This window comes from Anomalospiza imberbis, chromosome 17, assembly GCF_031753505.1.
Source record: "Anomalospiza imberbis isolate Cuckoo-Finch-1a 21T00152 chromosome 17, ASM3175350v1, whole genome shotgun sequence".
Lineage (NCBI taxonomy): Eukaryota > Metazoa > Chordata > Aves > Passeriformes > Viduidae > Anomalospiza > Anomalospiza imberbis.
Window position 1 is genome coordinate 6,682,065 of NC_089697.1, and position 21,521 is coordinate 6,703,585.

At 61.6% G+C, this 21,521-nt stretch overlaps 3 protein-coding genes across 9 annotated transcripts in view; 2 read left to right on the forward strand and 1 right to left on the reverse strand.

Annotated features, from left to right (window-relative positions):
• The first annotated feature begins 5,395 nt into the window (after positions 1-5,395).
• Positions 5,396-15,343, forward strand: ZNF335 (zinc finger protein 335). Of its 7 annotated transcripts, none has more exons than XM_068207658.1 (28): positions 5,396-5,594; positions 6,064-6,295; positions 6,626-6,899; positions 7,266-7,343; positions 7,575-7,904; positions 8,048-8,179; positions 8,262-8,420; positions 8,534-8,792; positions 8,884-9,061; positions 9,140-9,252; positions 9,436-9,454; positions 9,661-9,777; positions 9,861-9,937; positions 10,017-10,177; positions 10,302-10,531; positions 10,607-10,715; positions 10,798-10,892; positions 11,017-11,300; positions 11,421-11,559; positions 11,630-12,019; positions 12,107-12,249; positions 12,595-12,728; positions 13,173-13,276; positions 13,399-13,476; positions 13,674-13,757; positions 13,923-13,988; positions 14,160-14,241; positions 14,594-15,343. In XM_068207658.1, the coding sequence occupies exons 1-28, from the start codon at positions 5,413-5,415 to the stop codon at positions 14,707-14,709; spliced, it is 4,365 nt and encodes a 1,454-aa protein (XP_068063759.1). In that variant the 5' UTR covers positions 5,396-5,412; the 3' UTR covers positions 14,710-15,343. The 7 variants fall into 7 exon arrangements, with proteins under 7 accessions (XP_068063759.1, XP_068063762.1, XP_068063756.1 ...); XM_068207661.1 differs by having other exon boundaries at positions 6,767-6,899; positions 14,591-15,343; XM_068207655.1 differs by having other exon boundaries at positions 5,397-5,594; positions 14,591-15,343.
• The window catches only part of PLTP (phospholipid transfer protein), a 29,746-nt gene continuing 18,468 nt past the window's right edge, over positions 10,244-21,521 (forward strand). The window contains exon 1 of the mRNA XM_068207666.1: positions 10,244-10,255. The gene's annotated coding sequence lies outside the window, so the exon portion shown is untranslated. The remainder of the gene's footprint in view (positions 10,256-21,521) is intronic.
• Positions 18,778-20,232, reverse strand: LOC137484094 (E3 ubiquitin-protein ligase RNF182-like). The gene has a single exon (XM_068207676.1). It carries the CDS (start codon positions 20,215-20,217, stop codon positions 19,360-19,362), a length of 858 nt encoding a protein of 285 aa, XP_068063777.1. The 5' UTR covers positions 20,218-20,232; the 3' UTR covers positions 18,778-19,359.

A 21,521-nucleotide genomic window follows, 5' to 3' on the forward strand; every position in this document is an offset into this window, starting at 1 on the left:
TCACACCGAGGCCACCAGCAGCCTGCTCCAAACATTGCAGGGCTCTTGTGCTTCAGGACTTCCTTGCTGTAAACTCCATCCCGTCCCTTAACCCTCCTCCTGCCTCAGTTTCTGCCTCCGGCTTTGACCAACCTTTCTTCTCCAAAACTTTCCCACCTGCTAGGAGCAAGAGCATGGGGTACTCAGGCAGGTGAGAGGGGCACAGGGTCCAGGTCACCTGGGGAGCATTTGGGAAGGGGAATGGGCAGCGTCATCGACATCATCCCCTCAGCATCCCCTCTTGGGTGACCTGCTGGATCAGCCCCATGGAAGCAACTCCTGTGCACCACAGGAGTGAGGCAGGAGCAGGAGGGGAGCAGGGCAGGACAGAGCTGGGTGGCTGCCAGCTCCGGGGGGCACAGCTGCTGCTTTGAACCATCAGCACCATGGCACAGGACGGGTGGGCAGTGCTTTGTTTGCGGCAGTGACATGGGCATGGCAGCTGCCTGCTAAAACAGGAAGAACAGCAATTGTGACAATGACAGGGAACCTGACTGTATGCAAGGGGACAACGTGCTGCCAGGAATCCACGGCTGTCAGCAATGGAGAGGCTTGGGAATAAGGAGCGGGGGTTTGTGGAAGGTGGAATATGGGCAAAACTGGTGGTATTTAATTGTAAACTGCGCAAAGCAGAAGGAAGGGCGGTAGATGCAACACGTTCGGATTTCAGTAAAACATTTGACAACTGTTCCAGCGCTTGCTGCCAAATTAACTCAGAGCAGCTCAGTTGTCAACACAGGCATATGGACAAAGCCCAGGCAGCCCAGGAATGGCACACAGCCTGGCTGTCTGCCAGGAGCTGCCCTGGCCACACAACCTGAGACCTTTCAAAACCGGGCATCGTGTGAGTGGAGGAAGGCACACCCCGGGCTGAAGGAGCACCAGGGTGGACAGAGCTGCCGTGCTGCCCGGGGAGGAGAAGGGCTGGGGAGCACCCAAGCAAGAGCCAGCAGACCTGTGGGAGCTGCCATGCCCCCATGGGGTGGGGAGCAGCCCCACAGTCTGCCTGCTCTGCCTTGGAGTGTAGCAACCCCTCTTTCATTTGAGGGGCTGGAGCGAGGGGGACTGAGCAGAGCAGACTCGCAGGACCAGCTGTGGACAGGCATGCAGGACTGGCAGGGTCAGGAACGCCACAGCAGTGCCAGGTACTGACCTCCTGCTCCAGGAGTGCTCATCCAGGCACAGGCCCTGTGCTGGGAATGAGTGCAGGGGACAGACAGAGCCCAGCACACTGCACACCCGAGGCCTTTGGGGCCCCACTACATACACAGCTCTCTGCCCACCTTGTTTATTTTACTTATATTTCAGTAATTTGCTGATTACCATTTTTTAACTAACCAGCAGTGATGAATCAGCAGCACGGGAGAGGGTGGAAACTGGTGGCCTTGGACTGTGGCTCCGAGGTCTCAGGGTCTGGGAAGGAAGCCACAGGATCCCTCCAGAAGGGGAAAAAAAACACTCAGCAGTAGCAGCAGCAGTTCTGGCAGGCGTGAGGGAGCCAGCTGTTTGCATCCAGCAGCTCCAAGCACATTCTGGAAAGGCTGTTGATAGCCCCAAAAACTTCCAGGAATGGCAGCCATGGCACTGACCTATGTGGGACAAGACCTATGGCACTGAGTGTGGGACAAGATACATGAGAGAAGGAATGCATGGCTCGGCGTCACCGTCACTCTGTCTGGGTCAGGGTACAAGAGGCACCAGGACACCCTCGGAGAGCCCCTCCATGACCAAGACAGCCACCAGCAGCACCTCCAGGGCCAGTGAGCTGCCTCATGCCAGGGGGACTGTGTGAGGTTTTGAGTGGTCTCACTGTCAGCTTCCATGGGCTCCTCCACTGGGAGTGGCTCCTGCCTGTCCCGGGAGTGCCTTGCCTGAGCCCAAGGGTGGCATTATGGCTGAGGTCATGGGTTCAGCCACAGCTTTGGTGGCCACAGAACACAGGCATTATCCCATGGCACTCCCACTCATACCAGCGCTCTGGGAAAGGGGGATCCCAGCAGAGCAGCCAGCACAGGGCTGCTCGCCAAAGAAGCACCACCCTGGCACAGGGCAGAGGGGCCGAGGCAGTGCCTAGCAGGAAGCTATGCCAGCTCTCATGGCCACCTTGGCATGGAGCAATCCCCCAGGAGAGCCCCAGGAGCCTTCTCCAGGAGCCAGCATTGCTGGGAAGGCACAGAGTCGTGAGGCAATCTGGTGTGAAGAAAAACCATTTCCTGCAGCAAGGGCTGCTTTGCTCAACGTTTTACAAAATGTGCTGATGCAACTGCCCTTCCCAGGTGGGATATAAATACAAGCCTTGATGTGGATTCGTGCCCTGCAGCTACACAAACATCGCAACAATGTTTTCTTTGAAAAGAAAAAAGAAAACAAGGAGGAACAAACAGCGCGGATGACAAAATCACTGGCAGTGGAAGTCCGGGGTTCGGGTTGCGGGGGGGGGGGGGGGGGGTGGATCTGAGGCTGTGCCTTTGGGCATCGTGCTCAGCACAACCATCTCCTATTTTGGGGCAGTGACCGAGGCCATGAGCTCATGGAAGAGCCATTGTGGGAGCTCAGCAAACTGTACTGGGGAGGGGGCAGCCCAGGAGGGAGCACCAGCAGGGACAGGCCCCTGAGCGGGGTCACCCATCATTGTGTGCTCGCCCTGCCTGAACGGCAGCTTGTCTGATGGTGGCTCCTTCCCAGCGCTGCATCCAGGCTGAAGAGCACAGAGCTGGGAAACCTCCCCGGGCACGGGACAGCCTGTCAGAGCAGCCCATCAAGCAGCCGGATAAAACCAGCTTCATACTCTGCCCAAGCCTGAGCTTTGTCCTCCAGGCACAAGTGCTGCGTTGTCTCCTCAGCCCGTTCCCAAAAGGCCTTTAACCTGCTGCTCCCCCTGTTAAGGTATTTGGACACACATCCAACACGTGTTGCAGCCATTTTTGGATTCTTTTTAAGTCTCTTGCTGGGATTTCTTTGTGTTTTCTTTGGCTCTGAAGTGATTTCAGGCTCGGAGGCACAACAGCAGAGAATTATCAGCAAGGAGCTGTGCCTCCGGAACCGAGGACGGGAGCCGTGCTCTGCCCGCCCTGGAAATCCCCCGCTCACCCCGCTTGGGGGCACGCAGCATTTTTAAAAATAGCAGGTTACCCATCACAGCAAACCTCTGCTTGGGACAATTCACCGAGACAGAGGACATGGGGCACCTCTGCAGGGTGACAGGGAAGCTTGATGCAACTTTCCATCAGCCGAGCCAGCACCAGGAGGGTTCGTATGAGCCCCTGCGGCCCCTGGAGCTCAGGCTGTTCTGCTCTGCAGCCATCGGCAGCTGAGAAAATCCTTCACTTGTCTCACACAGCAGCTGACTGAAGGCAAAAAGAGGAAACCTGCCGGTCTGACACAAATCCATCCAGCTTCCTCTACCTGGCAGGCAGCTTTTGCCAGGGGTTCCTCTGACACCACTCCCCCTCCCCAACAGAAACACGGAGCTTCCCCCAGCAGGGAGCACAAGGGCATTCCAAACCCAGACAGAGCCGGTCACAGGCAGTGCTGGGCTCCACCGGTGTGAGCTACACAACTATGGAGAGGGGACATCAGGCACAGGAGCACCTCCCTCCCATCCTTCCCAACTCCACTTCCCCCACTGAGCTACACGGGGCTGCTTTAAAAAGCAGTAGTGGGAGAAGAAAGCTCAAGCCCTTGGTCCTTCTGCGTTTCTGACATGACAGTGACGGCAGCAGCCGGGCGCATGTGGGGACTCAGCCCTGAGGCACTGGCAGCAGCGCTGCGGCAGCAGAGCTCACACAGCCAGCCCGGGGATGGCTCTCACCGCTGCTGTCTGCCCATGATGGATGAGGGCATAAACCTTTCAAGGATGCATTTAATTAGCTTGAAAAAGAGCCGGAAGGTGCACACGCAGCAGCTGGCGGTGCAGCTCCTCTACTGCCTCTGCCGGACACACAGTGCCTCCGGGAACTGTCACCTGGGCAGGACACAAGGGACCCGCAGAGCCCCAAGAAAGAGCCCCGGGCTGCGGGGGCTGGATCCAGGCACCGCCTGCCTCGCCCCGGAGCAGAGGCACAGAGGCACCACAGCCAAATGCTGCAGAGTGCTGATCCAGCCCAGCACCCATCGGCTCGGATTTCTGGCAGGCTACGTCCGTGCTCACAGAGTGCGCCAGATGAGACACTGTCTGTCCTCCTGCCGCTGGCACCATGTCAGCACCGGCTCGGGACCGGCCGTCCTGGCCAGTGGCACGATGGCACTGCCCACCCCGACCTGCACTGCGGGCTGGCTTGGTCTGAGTGGCCCCGGGACCGGCTGGGATGCAGAGCCCTGACCCGCCTCGCCCCGTGTGCTTCTTCCACAGGAAGCCAGAGCCAGAGTCAGCCCACCATGGCCCAGCCCCGACAGAGCACAGGCACAATACAGCTGCCTTTCTTCCAAGAAAAAACCGGGATAGAGCCGTTCTCAATAGAGCACTGCAACATGAGAAAATATCAGCGGGAACAAGGAGCCACCTGAGGCTTTGTTAAAGCCATCACCATGGAGCAGAGGCAAGCCCAGGCCACGCACAGCTGAGCTCAGCTCGAGGATCTGGAACAGCCCCGCGATCAGCAGCGCTGCAGGGAGCTGGGACAGCAAGGTCCGAGCGCATCCCTGCAGGGAATGCTGTGGCATCAGGAGGTGCCAGCAACGCCCCGCTGCCGGCAGTGCCCTGGGAGCCCCCGGTGAGGCCAGAGCAGCCCCCCAGCCTGTGCACTGCCTGTGCGGGTGCAGCCCGATCCGGCAGCCCGTGCAGCCAAACCGGGTGCCCGTCACCATCTGCTCTGGGGGAAAACCATCCCGGAGGGCAGAATGTGGTGAGCGAGAGCCCATCGCAAGGTGGCTGCAGTTCAGATGCAGAGCTGCCATCGAAAGAGGCAGGGTTGGCCTCAAGGAACAAACGGACAGTAGGTGCCGTTCCCCGCCAGAGACCGAGGGGGAAAGTGCTCAGCAGCCTGAGGCTGGGCCGCCGCCCGGGCTGAACGCGGCAAGGCCCCGGGCCTCGCAGGGAAGGAGGTCCCGCGGCTCGGCCAGGATCACTCCGGGGATGGGCGGCCCCAGCCCACGAGGCACGCCGGTCAGCGCCCACGGCGGGTTATGGAACGGGAGCTGGAGCGCCGGGGCTGCACGGCTCAGCCAAGGTAAGGACCTCAGCAGGGGGAAGGCGCTAGCGGGCCGGGCTGGGCCGGGTCGAGCGGGAAACGGACGGAGGGGAGAGAACAGCGCGCCCGCACCGAGCGCCCGCGCCCGGCCCAGGCCCGCCGCCACTTCCGCCTTCCCGTCACGTGACCAGCGCAACCCGGCGCGACGCCGACGCTCAGGGCCCGGGCGCCGCTTCCTGACGCCATGACGCAGGGCCCCACCACCGCCGACCCTTCCGCGGGGAAAGTAGTCCCCGGCGGGGCACCGAGGCCTCTCTCCTCCCGCGGGGGGCGGGCGGCCCCGGGAGGCGCCTCAGGCGGCGGCCGCGGCGCGGAGTGCATCTCCGCCGCGGCGAGCGCTGCAGGCAGGGCAGGGTCTGGGCGGCGGTAAGTAGTCCCGGCGCGGGGCCAGCGCCGCCATATCGCTGCGCGGCAAGAGGGCGGGGGGGCATGGCGGCCGCCGTGGTGCCGGCTCCGGCGGGGGCGCGGCGGGGCCGAAGCGGACCGGGTGAGGGCGCGGGTTGGCGGGCGGGTGGCCGCGGCGGGACGCCCTCGCCCCGGCGTGGCGGCGTCTCCCCCGCCCCGGCGGCACCGGGGCCGCCCCGCCGTGTGCGCGCGCGCGGAGGCGGCGGGGGGGACCCCGCGGCAAGATGGCGGCCAAACGCCGGGTGGGGCCGCGGGGCATGACGGGACCGGGGGCGCCAGGCGGCGCCGGGACCCCCGTGAGGGTGCTCGGACCGCGGGGAATGGGCCCGCGGCGGCTGCGGGGCCGCGGGCCCGCCCAGCCCGGACCCCCGCGGTGGACGGGGACGGCGGGACGCGGACGGCGGCCCTGACGGCTGCGGTCCTCCTGCAGGTCGAGCGTAGCGGGCCCCGGCAGGACGGGCATGGAGGAAAATGCGGTGGAGAGCAGCAGCGACGCGAGCTCGCAGGCGGCGCGGGAGGAGCCCACCGAGAGCGGGCTGGGCGTCGGGAGCTCGGTGGCCGTGTCGGCGGACAGCAGCGACGCGGCCGCGGGGCCCGGGCTCCTCTCCCGGGCCGATGACTCCTGCGTGGGGCAGAGCTCGGACAGCAGCGGGGTCTCCTTGGTAGGTGCTGGTGGGAAGGATGGGGTGGCAGGGAGGGTAGCCGCGGTTCTGGTTCCTAGGGGTTTCTGTAGACATTTCTGACAGACTGAGCTTTGCAGCCTTGGCAGGCACTGTTATACCTCTTGTCAGTCTGAGGAGCAGAACTCCCCTTGGTAGCAAGAGCAGCCCTGCACATCCAGGTTTTTGTCGGTACCAAAGGATTTGCTTTGATGTCTTTCCTGGAAGTTTTGCACTGATACACCGGGTCATTTGCATAAGCTGGCAGCCCCAAGGGCTTGGGCTGGCAAAGGTCTCTCACCTGAGCTCTTCTGGACTCTTTTTATCTGCCAGGAAGAGGTCTCAGAGAGCAGTTCCAGCACAGATGCCATTCCAAGGATTTATCTGCCAGACTCCTCCTCTATTGCCCAATCCACCTTGGTCTCCAGTGTGTCCACTGTGAGCCAGTCCATCATGGTGTCAGAGTCCCCACAGGTCCTGGTCCACTCCAGTGTTGTCACCGATGGAGCCATAGTTGTGTCAGACTCCACTGCATCCACTTCCTCAGACCTGGGTTCTGCCATTGACAAAATCATCGAGTCCACGATCGGGCCTGACATCATCCAGAGTGAGTGTGTGCTCCCATGTGGAGATGGCTTGGTGGGCTGGGGAGGGAGCCACCACACCAGACCTCAGGAAGTGGGGGAAGTATGGACAGGGAATCATTAAGGCTGGAAAAAACCTCTAAGATCATTGAGTCCAACTGGTCGGTCAGCAGGGTTTTCGCTTCCTGCCTTGCTGCAGTGACTCAAGGGTTTGGTGAGGAGCTCCTTCTGTCCAGCTGCTCCTTCAGCCCAGGGCAGGTTTCACCCCAGAGCTAGACCCTCCTCCCACCTTCCAGCTTCTGTCTGAGCTGGGAGAGCCCCAGGGAGCCCCAGTGAGTCTCCAGCCCCTGGATCCAGCAGACACCACTCTGCTCTCCTCTCCCTGCCAGGCTGCATCGCCGTGACCAGCGCAGAGGATGGAAGGGCAGAGACCACGCAGTACCTCATTCTGCAAGGACCTGATGATGGTGAGGGAGCTCCCTGGGCTGTCCATGGTGGCCATCTCTGCCTCTGAGCCTTGTGCCACTGGAGCACGGCCTGGAGTGGATGTCCCAGCTGTATCAGCCATGGTGCTTGTACCGCAGTCCTGTTGGGAGCCTGTTCCTGAGCTTTTGTTCCGCCCTGTGCCCCTTGTGCGGGTGCAGCCTTGGATGCAGGTGAGGGTCTACTCCTTGGCTGAGTGGGTTTTGGTGTTTCAGGTGCCCCCATGGTGTCCCAGGTGGCCACTTCTGCTCTAGCCAATAGCTTGGCGATAGAGGCTGTTGGTGATGGACCTACCTCCACGTGCCTTGACCAGCCCGGCCCTTCAGAGCCTTCCAGGCAGTTTGAAGTGCTGGAGCTGCCTGCACAGCCAGACCGAGCCCAAGAGGCAGATGGTGGGGAGGAGCTGGACCAGCCAGACTTGGAGACCCTGGAAGAGATGATGGAAGTGGTGGTGGTGCAGCAGTTCAAGTGCAAGATGTGTCAGTACAAGAGTGTCTCCAAGAAAACACTGATTAACCACATGAAAGAGCGTCACTTCCAGCCAGGTGTGTGCCAAGGGCTCAGGGAAATTCATCTCACTGCAGACAGGCTCTGCTCTCTCCTGGGAAGAAACAAGAGAGGAGCTGCAGCATAAGGGCCTGTTCTGGCACAGTCTGGTAAAGAGCTTTTGTCCTCTTCTCTGTGGCAGTGGGTTCAGCTCTGCCTCTGAAGAAAGGACGACCACGAAAGGTGGGAGCTGCTCCAAAGACTGAGGATGAGGAGGCCCAAGAAGACGAAGATGATGATATTATGGATGCTGGGGCTATTGATGATCCTGAAGGTAGGACTCGCCCTCCCCACGTCTTAGGTAGCTTAGTCTTTTCCCATCATCTTTTCTGATGTTTTGGGGCACTTGCCTGCAGAGGACAGTGATTACAACCCAGCTGAGGACGAGCCCCGGGGGCGACTGCCCAAGTATGGCTGCACTGTCGCCACATCCAGCGAGGAGAGGCCACGTCGACGCCCAGGGAGACCCCGCAAGCTGCTTCGTCTGGAGAATGTGTCTCGGGACATGCCAGAAGGTGAGGGAGCTGGGAGGCAGCCGCCCTGTTCAGGGGTGAAGCAGGGTGTGGTGCACAAGCTCCTGGAGCCGAAGCGAGAATGTGATGGAGCTGTGCTGTGTTCTGTGGAGCAGGAAGGGAGGTGGAGCCCTTGGTGACATCCCAAAGCACACCAAGCCAGGAGCTGCAGAACTCTGAAGCAGCCAGCTCCTCCGGCCTGGAGAACGGGACTGGCGAGAACCTGGCAGAGCCCAGTATCAGCCAGTCCGACTCCGAGAACAAGGACCCTTCCTCCAACACAGGAGCTGAGGATGCAGACGTCATCCCCCGGCGGCGCGGGCGGCCTTCCCGCCGTTTCCTGGGCAAGAAATACCGCAAGTACATGGGGCGCAGGTGAGGGGTGTGCTGGGCCCTCTGGCCTGTGCCCAGGGCTGGTCCAGCCCGTTTGCCACTGGAGCTCTGAGCCCTGCTCCTGTTTCTGCAGGTACTACTACAAGTCCCCCAAGCCCCTGATGCGGCCCTACCTGTGTCGGATCTGTGGCTCACGGTTCCTCACACACGATGACCTGCGCTTCCACGTCAACTCACACGAGGCCAATGACCCGCAGCTCTTCAAGTGTCTTCAGTGCAGCTACCGCTCCCGGCGCTGGTCCTCCCTCAAGGTGAGCTTCATCTGCCCTGCCTCAAACCCTGGCTGCCTGGCAGCCCCAGGTCTCATGGCCCTGGTCTGCCTCTTACAGGAGCACATGTTCAACCACGTGGGCAGCAAGCCCTACAAGTGTGAGGAGTGCAATTACACCAGCGTGTACAAGAAGGATGTCATTCGGCACTCTACAGTGCACAGCCGGGACAGGTGAGGGCAGCACAGTCCTGGGGACTGAGCAGCACTGACGCTGTTCTTCCTGTCCTGGGAGGGTGGCCATGGCCGCCCCATCCCCTGATCCTTTACAAAATTGAGAGTTTTGGTCTCTGGGTTTAAGGAAGCTTGAGCTTGGGGTGCGGCTGACACAAGGGGCTTTTCTTACTTCTTTTTCAGGAAGAAGAGAGCTGATCCGGTGAGTTTGAATACTCTGTTGACTTGAATCTCAGCATTCTTGTATGGGAAGAGGCACATCTGGGTCTTCACAAAATCTCAGTGCCTCGTTGGGGGCATTCTTTCTGGATCTCTTGAGGAAAGGCAACCCAGGTCCTCCAGTGGGGAGTGGGTAAAGAGACTGGTGAGCTCATCCAGGTAGTCTCATCTTTATTGCTTTCCATCCAGCCACCAAAGCTGAACTCCTTCCCATGCCCTGTCTGCAACCGTGTCTACCCCATGCAGAAGAGGCTTACGCAGCACATGAAGACACACAGTACAGAGAAACCACACATGTGTGACAAGGTGAGGGGGGGACAGCCTGGGGAGGGGCTGGCAGTGGGTGAGGAAGGGCAGGGGGTGAGTGCTGCTTCACTTTGTTTCACCAGTGCGGGAAGTCCTTTAAGAAGCGTTACACCTTCAAGATGCACCTGCTGACGCACATCCAGGCCATTGCCAACCGCAGGTAGGAGCCCGGTGTGCCTGGGCAGAGCCTGTGTCCTGCTCCCCCTCAGCAGGTGTGACAGGTGGCTTTGTCCTGGCAGGTTCAAGTGCGAGTTCTGTGACTATGTCTGCGAGGACAAGAAGGTCCTACTGAACCACCAGCTGTCACACATGAACGACAAGCCCTACAAGTGCAGCGTCTGCAAGTATTCCACCTTCCGGGAGGACTTCCTGGTCTCGCACATGGCAGTCAAGCACACAGGTGAGAGAACCTGTTTGACCAATACCCTGCACCCCCGCTTCTCCCAGAGACAGTCAGAGTCTGCCTGCTCTCCCTCCCATCCCCTGGGGACCTCCTGCCTGACTCCCCCTCCCGGGCCCTGCAGGAGGGAAGCCATTTGCTTGCGAGTTCTGCCACTTCACCACCAAGCACAAGAAGAACCTGCGCCTGCACGTGCAATGCCGCCACGCCGACTCCTTCGAGGAGTGGGCACAGAGGCACCCTGAGGAGCCGCCCTGCCGCCGCCGCCCCTTCTTCACCCTGCAGCAGATCGAGGAGCTGAAGCAGCAGCACAGCCAGGTGCAGGCACCAGCTGAGCCAGAGGCCAGCCCACCGGTGAGTGCCACGCCTAGTCCCAGCTCCTCCTGGTGCTCGCTGCCCACTGTGCTATCAGCACTCTCTTTCATGCAGGCACCTCTTGGCCCCATCACTTGCCATACGGTCCAGGCTGTTGCAGGTGCAGAGCCCTCTGTTCTCTCACAGGGTTCCCTGGAAGGGGCCACCATCATCTATGAACAAGGTAAGTGAGCACTCCAGAAGGGGGTGGGATGAGGAAGGAGGTAGGTGAGCTCCTGCCTGACCCTTCCTGTCTGACCCCCTAGATGTGGCTGGATCAGCAGAGCTGGCCACACAAACGGCCCTGGATCTCCTGCTGAACATGAGCACCCAGCGGGAGCTGGCCACCAGCTCGCTGCAGGTAGGCAAAGTCAAGGGAAGCCAGGCCTGCTGGGGGCTGGCACAAGGAGGCTTCCCAGCCCTGTTCTGCTGCAGGGGTGTCTTGCAGAGCCTTGCCCCCTTGGCTGAGTTGCTGTATTGTACAGGTGGCAGTGGTGAAGCCAGATGATCCAGGAGAAACACCAGGCCCCTGTGAGCTGCAGGCACAGGAGGAGGAAGAGGCAAAGGTGGACTCTAAAGAGCAGCAGCAGAAATTGGTGATGCTGCACATGGCAGAGCCTGGGCAGACACTTGTGCAGGAGGCTTATGGGGAAGCAAGCCTGAGTGGCTCGGAGCTGCAGCAGATCACCATCCCCTTCAGTGGAACAGCAGAGTACAGCATCATTGCACCCATCAGTGAGGAGATCCAGGCTCCTGCCACGCTGTACAGGTCAGCTATACGGGAAGAGTGGGGAGGGGGAGACACTTCTGTCCTCCAGTTGGGAAGCTTTAGTGGCAAGGGGAGGAGGAGGAGGGGGCAGATTATCCCTGACCTGGTGCTCTCCAGCAGTGAGGAGGAGAGTCCTGTGGAGACCTCCCACACAGTTGTGGTGAGCGGAGCTGTGATGACAGAGGAGGCACTGAAGGACCATAGCAATCACTACATCATGTCATCCGGTGTCGCAGGGAGCCAGTTCCAGACCGTGGAGGTAAGGATCTGAGCCTTCTCCCCATCCTGAGCAGCAGTGGGAGCAGATGTGACTGGTGTTTCTCTCGCAGCCCCTCAGCGGGGATGCTGCCTTTTCCTCACCTGCGGAGGGCCAAGAGGCAGAGCCCGCCGGCATCAAGTGGCCCGTGGTGCAGTGTGTCACCAGTCTGTTCCAGAAGGACTCGTCTTTATCCCCAGCATCCGAGGGGCAGGAACTGTCATCCCCAAAGATCAAGTGGCCTGCGCTCCAAGGCATGGCCAAGAAGCTCACATGCAAGGTTTCCACAGCCAAGAAGCTCTCGTGCAAGATTTCCACGGCCAAAAAGTTTTCATGCAAGATTTGCACAGCCATGTTCACAGGGAGAGCGGAGATGGAGAGTCACAAGAGAGCCCACATTGGGCCCAGCACTTTCAAGTGTCCCGACTGTCCCTTCACTGCCACACTCTGGCCAGAGGTCCGGGTAAGTTTCCTGCTGCAGAGCAGCCCTGGGAACAAGGGGTTTGGAGAAATGGGGGTTTCTGACCTAGCACTTGTCCTTCTGCCCCAGATTCACATGGTTCAACATGCCAGCCTCCGGCCACACAAGTGCCCCCACTGCAGCTTTGCCTCCAAGAACAAGAAGGACCTTCGCAGGCACATGCTGACCCACACCAATGAGAAGCCCTTCGCCTGCCAAGTCTGTGGGCAGAGGTGAGTGGAGGAGCTGAGCTGATCCTGCTTTGTGGGATCCCATAGAGCTCTACAAGGTTCAAGAGGAGATAGAATCTTGGCAGAGCCATCTGCCCCAAATCTTCCCCAGGATCAGCCCATTAGAGGGGACAGTGCCCTTGGGAATGGTTTCGCTGCAGGTAGACCCAACTTTGTCTCCAAGGAACCTCTGCATAGGAGGGTTCAGTCCCTGGGCACTGATGGGAACATGCTGGGAGAGGGGACAGGCCATTTGTTGTAGGATGTGCTTTGGGGCCCATGTCCTGCAGAGAGCACAGGATCTTGTGCTGCCTGTGGCACACTCCACCTCACTCTGCCTCTCCATAGGTTCAATCGTAATGGGCACCTCAAGTTCCACACACAGCGTTTGCACAGCTCAGAGGGCAAAAGGCCAGGGCCAGCTGCTGCCCAGCAGACCATCATCCTGAACAGCAACGAGGACACCCTGGCCACCCTGCACAGTAAGACATGTCCCCGGGACCAGGGCTGACCTGTGGGTGTCCTACATCCGGAGCCCCATGCAGGATTCACCCAGCTTGTGGGTCAGCTGGGGCTGAAGGGCCAGGAGGACTCTCCTGGAGTTGGGATTGCTGATGGAGACAGAGACCAAGGGGCTGGGCACAGGCAGCTGTGCAGAATGAGGGGGCCTGTGTTCCCTCCAGGCAGGTCCTGGTAGATCAGTACATGTGGGAGCAGCTCACACTGGAAGCAGAGTTGAGGTTCTGATGTGGAGGGTGTGTTCTGCCCCTAGCTGTTTAGCTCTGACTTTGTGTGGGCAGAGCCCAGAGATTTCCTCATGATTTTCACTGGGGCAGGTGTTAGGCAGTGGCCACTGGGGAGCGAGGCCATTGGTAGCCCTGGCAGTGTCCTCAGCAGCATCCCCACCACCCCTCTCCATGTTGCAGCAGCTCTGCAGGCTGGCCAGGCTGTGCTGGCTCCCGAGGGGCTGCAGCAGGCTCTGGGGCAGGAGCACATTCTTGTTGCACAGGAGCAGAGTGTCACCAGCCAGGTGAGTTGGGTCCCTTGGCCTCAGCTCATGTCCTGTGTGGCCACTCCTCGCAGTGGGGGCCTCCTGGGGGACTGTGGTCAGGCCCTGTCCCCTAACCACACTGGGACTTGCTGACGTTGCAGGAGGAGGCAGCCTACATCCAGGAGATCACGACTGCTGACGGACAGACAGTACAGCACTTAGTGACTGCTGACAACCAGGTGAGGGGACATGGCCCACGGATGGGAGACTGCCCAGTGGGAAGAGCTGGCAGCAGTGGGGGAGAGCAGGGCTCCATATGGAGAGCTGAAGGCACTGGGGTGGTAGAAACAGACACAGGAGACAGACCAGGTCCAGCTGTTGTGATGGGAGTGGGGAGTGGTGACCTTTTTCTGAGTCTGAATTCCCATGCTTGCAGGTTCAGTACATTATTGCCCAGGAAGGTGTCCCGCACTTGCTTCCCCAAGAGTATGTTGTTGTCCCAGAGGGACATCACATCCAGGTGAGCTTTGGACTATCTGCTCCCATCACATGGTGGGCGGGGCTCATGGGGTGTCATGTGTGAGGCTGGGCCCCCTCCTGCTCCCTCTTGCTTACTCTGGGTCACAGCATTGTTGGAGGCCTGGACACCCACAGACACTACCACAGCCTCACTGTTTGTCCCCAGGTACAGGATGGTCAGATCACCCACATCCAGTATGAGCAGGGTGGCCAGTTCCTCCCGGAGTCGCAGGTAAGCAGCCAGGCATGGTGGCAGGAGCTGGAGGGTGGGTCTGAGCCTGCAGTTGGAGAGGGATATGTGAAATAGAGGGAGCTCACGGGCTGGTGCCTGAGTGCAGCAGCCATGGCTGGAGCAGCTCCAGGAGGAACCCTCCCCTCAGGCATTCCCTGTTTTCCCCTGTAGATCCAGTACATGCCCGTGTCACCAGAGCAGCAGCTCGTCACCCAGGCACAGCTGGAAGCAGCAGCACACTCGGCTGTCTCAGGTAGTAGCACGGCCCTGTGCCAGAAGGGCCAGTCTTCCTCGGTTTGGGGGTGCCAGTCCTGTTGTTGGGGTTGGCAGCAAGTTGTACAGCAGTCCTTAGTGGGAGGGCTGGGAAGATCAGGCTCGATCACTGTTTTGCTGCCAGCCATGGTGTCCAAGGGCAGATATTTGCTGGTCCCTGCCTATCAGTTGTGGAACAGGGTTAAGCAGAGCTCGCTGCTGGAGCCCCACATGGGCAGGGTGACCTTGTGTCCCTTTGCTGGGGACGGGTGAGGAACATGGAGGGGAGCCCTGAGTAGGCAGTGGCTCTCCTGCGCTCGGTTGGCAGCGCTGACCCCCCTCCCCTGCAGCAGTGGCGGATGCGGCGATGGCCCAGGCACAGGGCGTCTTCACCGCCGAGGCAGCAGCCGAGCAGATCCAGCAGCTGCAGCCGGGCATCCACTACGATGTCATCACGCTGTCGGACTAGCACCGGGCCGGGACTGCACTGTGCTGGGCAGGCGGCCACACTGGCAGCAGCCGCCCCAGCCAGCAGTTGCCTTATTGTGCTGGGGCTGCGAGGGACGCACCTGAACCGTGGTGGCACAGACACAACCGGCGACACGCTGCCACTCGGCCCTGTGCCATGGGGGTCCTGCACCTCCCCTCAGAGACTGCTCAGCAGCCACAGGGGCAGCCCTTGTGTGGACGGTCTCTTTGCCTGTTGCACTTGGTGGTCTGAAATTCCTTTTCCTCAACGGTCTGCATGGGCAGCCATGGATCAGCGTCTGCCCAGCACATGAGGATCCTGGGGAAGCCGTAGGGCTGGGCACAACTGTGTGGTGCAGTGTCAGAGATGAGGTGTGTGCCACTACAGCCACTGCTCCCCGCAGCCATGGGGCCAGTGGTCCTAGTGTGCCAGCAGCCGGCCCTCCTGTGGTATCTCCAGCCTGCGGGCAGGCAGCAGCAGGGCTCTGGACTGGAGGAACCCAAGGAGAAGGAGGCAGAAGATGTTCTATTTTTCTTCTGAAGTGGAATGGACTCTCATGCTGGTGGTTGTTGGAGGGGTTCAGCTGTGACATTCTCAAGCTTTGACTATGCTTATGAATAAAAAGGGATGGAGACCCGTGTGTGTGCCTGTCTGGGGGTCCAGGGGACAGGAGCGTGACAGCCCAGCACTGTGCTGGGCCAGTGGCTGCTGGCAGATGCCCTGGGCTATCAGCTGCCTCCTGCCCGAGTGACCTTGACTCCTGAGAAGCGAGCCAGGCAGCTGGGACAGCAGTGGGCTTGGGGCTGGAGTCATGAAATTAATCGAGTGGTAAACAGCCTAAATCCCGTGTAACTCTGTCCCGAGCCACACACCGCCCTCCTGAGCGGCTTGTCTGGGCCTATTTACATGCGATTATAACAGCTAATCGCAGAGTTTTAGTTCTCTGCTCCTGCATTAAACTGATTATCCACAGAGGGGAAAAGGGCCGGGAACCACCCTGGCTCGGTGAGAGCCTCTGTGAAGCCTGATCCCCGCGGGGACAGGGTGATCTCTGCTGGGCTCTGCCTGCTCTCGTGCAGGGTACTGCGGTGGCACCGGGATGCTGTGGGACGGCCCACCCTGACCAGCAGGGCAGTGAGCTGTGGGTGGCCCCACACCTCCCCTGAGGTGGCTGCGGCTGATGTGGCTCTGTCCTGGCCGTAGCTCTGTCCCGCTGCCTTCACACCAGCCTTGCCTGTGCGCGGTAGTGCTGGTAGTGCGGTAGGCTGTGCCTGCCGGGCTGCGGCTCGGTCGGGTCCAGCTGTGTGCGCCTGCTGTGCCGGCGGCTGGCCGTGGCCCTCCCTCTCCAGCTGTGCTGTGCAGGGTCAGGGTGCTGCGCGCAATCCGCAGGCGCTTTCCTAGATTACAGCCCCATTATCTAATCAAGCAGATCCACGGTGCTGATTAGGGCTGGACGAGTCCCGTGGGGACAAGGTTATGGGGCCACTGTGGGGCCATGGCCAGGGCTGGTCCCAACCAGCAGCACCAGTGTCCTGGCTGGCTTGAGGCTTCCACACTTGTGGCTGCCCAGAGCACACCATCAGCCTGCTGTGGGATGGATGGGACCAGAGCTCTGGCTGCTGTAAGTTGGGAGCTCCAGGTGCTGCTCAGGCTCTGGCCGTGGGGTAGTACAGGGGCATAGGACCTCTGGGTGCTGGCACCTCAGCCCTGGGACCTTCTGCTGTCACCAGGGCCTACAGGGATCCAGGGATGTGGCCGGGCTCATTAGCACCGGTGACCTTCGCCTTCCTGTCCTGGCCAGCGCTAAGCGGGTTTGTTACATATTTAATATCCTGAGAGCGTTATTAGTCGGTATTTAATGACGGATACAACCTGTGGGATAATCCCAGTCTTAGCGGGGAGGCGTGGTGGCAGGAGCAGGTGGCTCAGGGGGTCGCAGGCTCTCGGGGCCCCTCACACAGCTGCCCACCAGTGCCCTGCCCACCCACCACCCCTGCTGTGCCAACCACAGGAACCCCCCAGTGCCTTGCAGGGGTCCCCACTGTCCATAGGGCTGCAGGACCCTTCCCCTTCGTCACTCTGCTCCTGGCAATCCAGTGGCAGGCATGGCAGTGCTGGGGCTTGGGTGAGGACCTGGCCAAGCCAGAGGATGAGCAGGATGGGGGAGCACAGGTTGCTGTCCTCCCACCAGGCTATAGTTCTTCCACCAGCCCCTGGCCCTCCAACCCACCCTTCCACAGCACAGGAGGCTCCGCCACCCACAGCCCCAAGTCAGGGCTGGGGGCAGGGATGGGACACAGCACTGCAGTCTAGCCCCAGCTGGGCTGTGTGCTTGTGGCTGTGGGTGTCCATGGCGCTCACAGTGGGCCCCATGTGCCAGCTCTGGGGTGCCACTGTACCCCATCCCTGGGAGCTGTGTAGGTTGTGCTGAGCTGGGGGGCTGGGAGGGACCAGGGCTCTGGCTGGTGGCAGGCAGGCAAGGACGGTCCCTGCAAGTCCCTGCCCAACAGTAGCTGGGGAAGGGGGGGGGTATCAGGTGCCCCAGATCCTGCTGCTGCTCTCGTGGGTGCTAATACCCCCTAATCAGCTGTCAGTCACTGCGGACCCCAGCAGCTATAAAAGACCCAGGAGCAACTCCCCGGCTCCTCTCCTGCAGTATGGCAGCACCTCGGGGAGAGAGGAGCCCAGGACAAGAGCTGGGGGGCTGCAGAGGCCCTTGGGGTACCCTGCGTGGGCCACCCCAAGCCCTACTGCCCAGCCCCTGCCCCTACTCCTGCCCCTGTCCCGTTTTGGCCGGGTACAGCCTCCTGCCACCCCCTCTCAGCCTCGTGACGCCCCTGGTAAGTGCCGCGCTGCAGCTCCGGGGGAGGAACGGGATGCGGGGCTTTCCCGGGAGCAGGATGGGACTGTGTGGGGTGGTTGGAATCGGGGCTGGGGACCTGCTGTCCCGAGGCCCCTGCCCCTCCCCGGCATTCTCCTGCCTGCACACACATACCCTCCTGCACTTGGCACTCTGGGTGCGCATGAGAGAGGATGCAACGGGCAGGATACAGCTCTGCCCTCTCCCACACAAAAAGGGCCGAGCCCTGACACCCCACAGCCCCTCTCCTCTGGCCGTCATGCCCCCCTGTCCCACCCTGACACCCCTCTGCCCCTCCAGGTCTCAGCACCCTATGAGGTGCCGCTGGGGCTGCCCACAGAGCCGGGGCGGGTGAAGGCGACGGCGACGAGAGAGAGCACCGGGGCACTGAAGGCTTGGCTGGCACGACACCCCAGGAACCCCTATCCCAGCAAGGGGGAGAAGGTGATGCTGGCTGTGGTCAGCCGGATGAGCCTCACCCAGGTCTCCACCTGGTTCGCCAATGCCCGCCGGCGCCTCAAGAAGGAGAAAAAGGCGAACTGGGCCACACACAGCACCTCAGATGGCGAGGACAGCGAGGGCGAGGGGGTCCCATCGGGTGCCGTCCCCATTCCCAGTTCCAGCCCCGTGCAGGATGGGTGCGGGGGCAGCCCCGAGGTGAGGACAGGCCCTGGGCAGGACAAGCAGCCCCAGAAACCCAAGATCTGGAGTGTGGCAGAGATGCTGGAATCTCCCTCCAGCAAGAACGGGTGTCCCCCGGGGGTGCCAGTGGTGCTGGAGCAGGTATAGGGCTGGGACAGTCATGTCCTGTCCCCAGGGGCATGACAGGAGAGACAGCCATGGGACCCAGCAGCTGCCTCGCCAAGGAGAGTGGGAGATGCGGGTGGGGAGGGACACAACACAGAAATAAATGTGACTCTGTCTTGGGTCTCCTGGTGTTGCCTGTGTGTGGTGGGGATTCTGGTGGGGATGGTGGTAGGGATGCAGGGGTGCCAGCAGAGATGGTAGGGTAACTTCACTGCCAGCGCTGCAGCGAGCAGCCCCTGTGGAGCAGGGCAGGTCCAAGGCAGATTAAAATTAGACTTTGCCCTTCTTGATAAAAGTAATAAAATGGTTAGCAGTATTAAATTAATCCTTACAAAACAAAACCCAAGGAGGTTAAATAGAGACCGGAGGCTCTGCAAAAAAACCCCACAATGACTACAAAATAGCTGCAAAGACATCTTTACACACCAAAGAAACTCCTCCACTCCTCCCCTCTGGGACACAATGTCAGCGAACACGAGACTCACACATGAGAAAGAAACACAGATGCGATGGGAGCAGCCCCACGAGGAGCGTGGGTGCCACAGACAGAACTATTTACACTATGGACACGGAGCCGTGCTGGGGCCAGTCCGGCCGCAGGAGCCCCCGGGCTCTGCCCGTCCCTCTCCTGCCGGGGCCCCTCCGGCCGCGGCGCTCAGCGCCCAGCACTCGCGATTCCTCAGTCGGGATTAGTGTCATCCTGGCTCCTGCTCTTTGTCTGCTGTGGAGGAGGAGGAGGACGAGCTGAGGTCTGGCCCAAATGCTTGTAGGCTGCAATGAGCTCCTGCAGCCACTCCAGCCAGTGTGAGCACCCACATGGAAAAGACAGTGCTGCTCTGCATGGGAAGGCACCAGGCACTGAGCTTCTCCCCATGGTCCAGGTGGAGCATGCTGTGGGTCAGAGGACATATGTACCTCAAGGGACAATGCCCCAAGGAACCCAAATCCTGCCTGGCTCAGGCACAGGGGTTGGCTCTGCAGGGTCAGGAGTGGGGGAACCCAAAGACCTCCAGGCACAGGCACTGGCAGAGGCTGTAGACAATGCAGAGAAGGAGGGTGGAGGGCACAAGACTGACCAGGATGATGCCCAGGCTGTGGTGCTCGATGAGCAGGAGGTAGATGCCGAAGGGCAGGGAGCTGAAGTAGAGGAGGCAGAGCACACCCAGAATGAAGCGGGGGATGGCTTGCCACCCCCAGGAGCGCCATTTCTGCCCAGGGCCGTGGCAGGGCAGAGCACCCAGGCTCGTGGGGCGGTACAGCCGCACCACCTCCAGCCTGCCCAGGCTCTCTGGTGGGGCTACATCCTCTGGCACCTCCAGGATGGTGACAACCAGGCAGTCGGGGCTGGATGTGGGCTCCAGCACGCTGGGGCAAAGGAGTACCTCAGGAGATAGGGGTGGACCCCGTTTTTTGGCCCGTTCACGGCCTGTCAGCAGCGCCAGTGCCTCACCGTCATCCTGCAGCTGCTGCACGTCCCCGCCCGGCACTGGGCTGTGCTGGCGGCAGAAGGGGCAACGAAGCTGGGGGGTTGAATTGTCCCCCGGGGGAACAATCCTACGCAGGCAGCGGGCACAGAGGCGGTGGCCACAGCGGAGCAGCTTGGGCCTGCGGGCACGGGCGTCGAAGCGGCTGTAGCAGATGTGGCACTCCAGCTCGGGGGATGAGGGTGCCGCCGGCGGCGACACCAGTTTGCTCTCTGGCTGGGCCATGCTCCTGGTGGGCTGCCGGAGGCTGCCCGGGCTGCAGGGAGGGGGCACCGCTGTCAGCCAGGGCTGAGGGCAGGCCCCGCGCCCGCTGCCTCCCACGCGTGGGGTCCCAGCTCCGCTGCATCCCATGGTCATTGTCCCGCTCAGACCCGGCGGCTCGGTGGGAGAGCGGGGCAGTGAGAGCAGAATGGTGGCGACAGTCCCCTCCCCGGCCTCGACTCCAACCCCCGCCCGGTGCCACCGGCGCTGGGACTCGCCGTCATCCCGGCCCCTGCTTTGCAGGGAAAAAATCGCTTCCAGGGGCCGGCACCAGCGGAAGGGCAGCTCCCGGACGCATCTTCGGCCCTCACGGTGCGTGCGGGTTCCCTGGGGCCCCAGGACGACTCCGAACACCGGCTCTGCCGGCGGCGGGGACCCCCCCACCCCGCACCCCGCTCCCCGGGCGAGCAGCTCTCGGCCCGTACTCCCCGCCCCCGCTCCCGGTCCGCACCGCATCCTCTCCCGTACCTGCGCTCCGCGCCGCAGCTCCCGGCGGGGACACGGCGGCGGGTCGCTCCCCGCCGCCGGCGGGCTCGGTGGCACGGGTGGGCTCCGCGGCGGCGGGCGAGGGCCCGGCAGCCCCATGGGGGGAGGCGCGGGGCGCTGCCCGCCGCGCTGCGGGGGCGAGCACGGCGCAGGGGCCGCCGGCAGCGCCGCGGCGTTGGCCCGGTAACGGGGAGCGGGGAACGGAGCGGGAGCTCGGACGGGCTGTGCTGGAGCCCTGCGGAGCCCCCTCTTGCAGAAGCGGGCCCCGCCGGCTGCTGAGGGGTAGGCGCAGGGGTCGATGCAGCGGGCGGTGCGGGGTTTGGTGCGGGATCGGTGCGGCTCCCGGTACTCCAGGGTTCCCCGCTCGCGGTCAGCCCTGAGGATGCTCCTTCCCGGCGTGGGGCCTGCGGTAGCGGCGCTTGGGGTTCAGCATCCCCGGGCAGTCGAGTCGGGGACACTCGGGGGACACAGCACTTGACAGGTTCAGGCTGGGTTCAAGCCCCCTGCACATCCTACACTGCAGGTTGTTTCTCATCCCAGTCATATCCACCCCCAGCTGCTGCCCTTACAAGGCGTTCCCAGCAGCCCCAGGGGAGCAAAAGCACTCAGGGATCCCCTCCTTCCCTGCAGACAGGAGAGTGGCAGCACTGCCCACAGGGACAGTGGTAGTGAGGGCCTTTTCGTTCAAATCGTCCAGGTTTAGTACAGCCTGATGGACCTTTAATGCGAGGGCTCCAGCTCCTGGTGTGCCTCATTCCCCCCAGTCCTGCCCGTAGCACCCACTGCTCCCAACTCTCCCACAGCTGCCCCTCACACCACAGCCCCTTGCAGATTGACCTAGTCCTGGTCATCTGCCCTTGCAATGCCCCCAGTGTCAACCTGAAGTGCCCCATCGACCATCTCTTGCTCTGTCA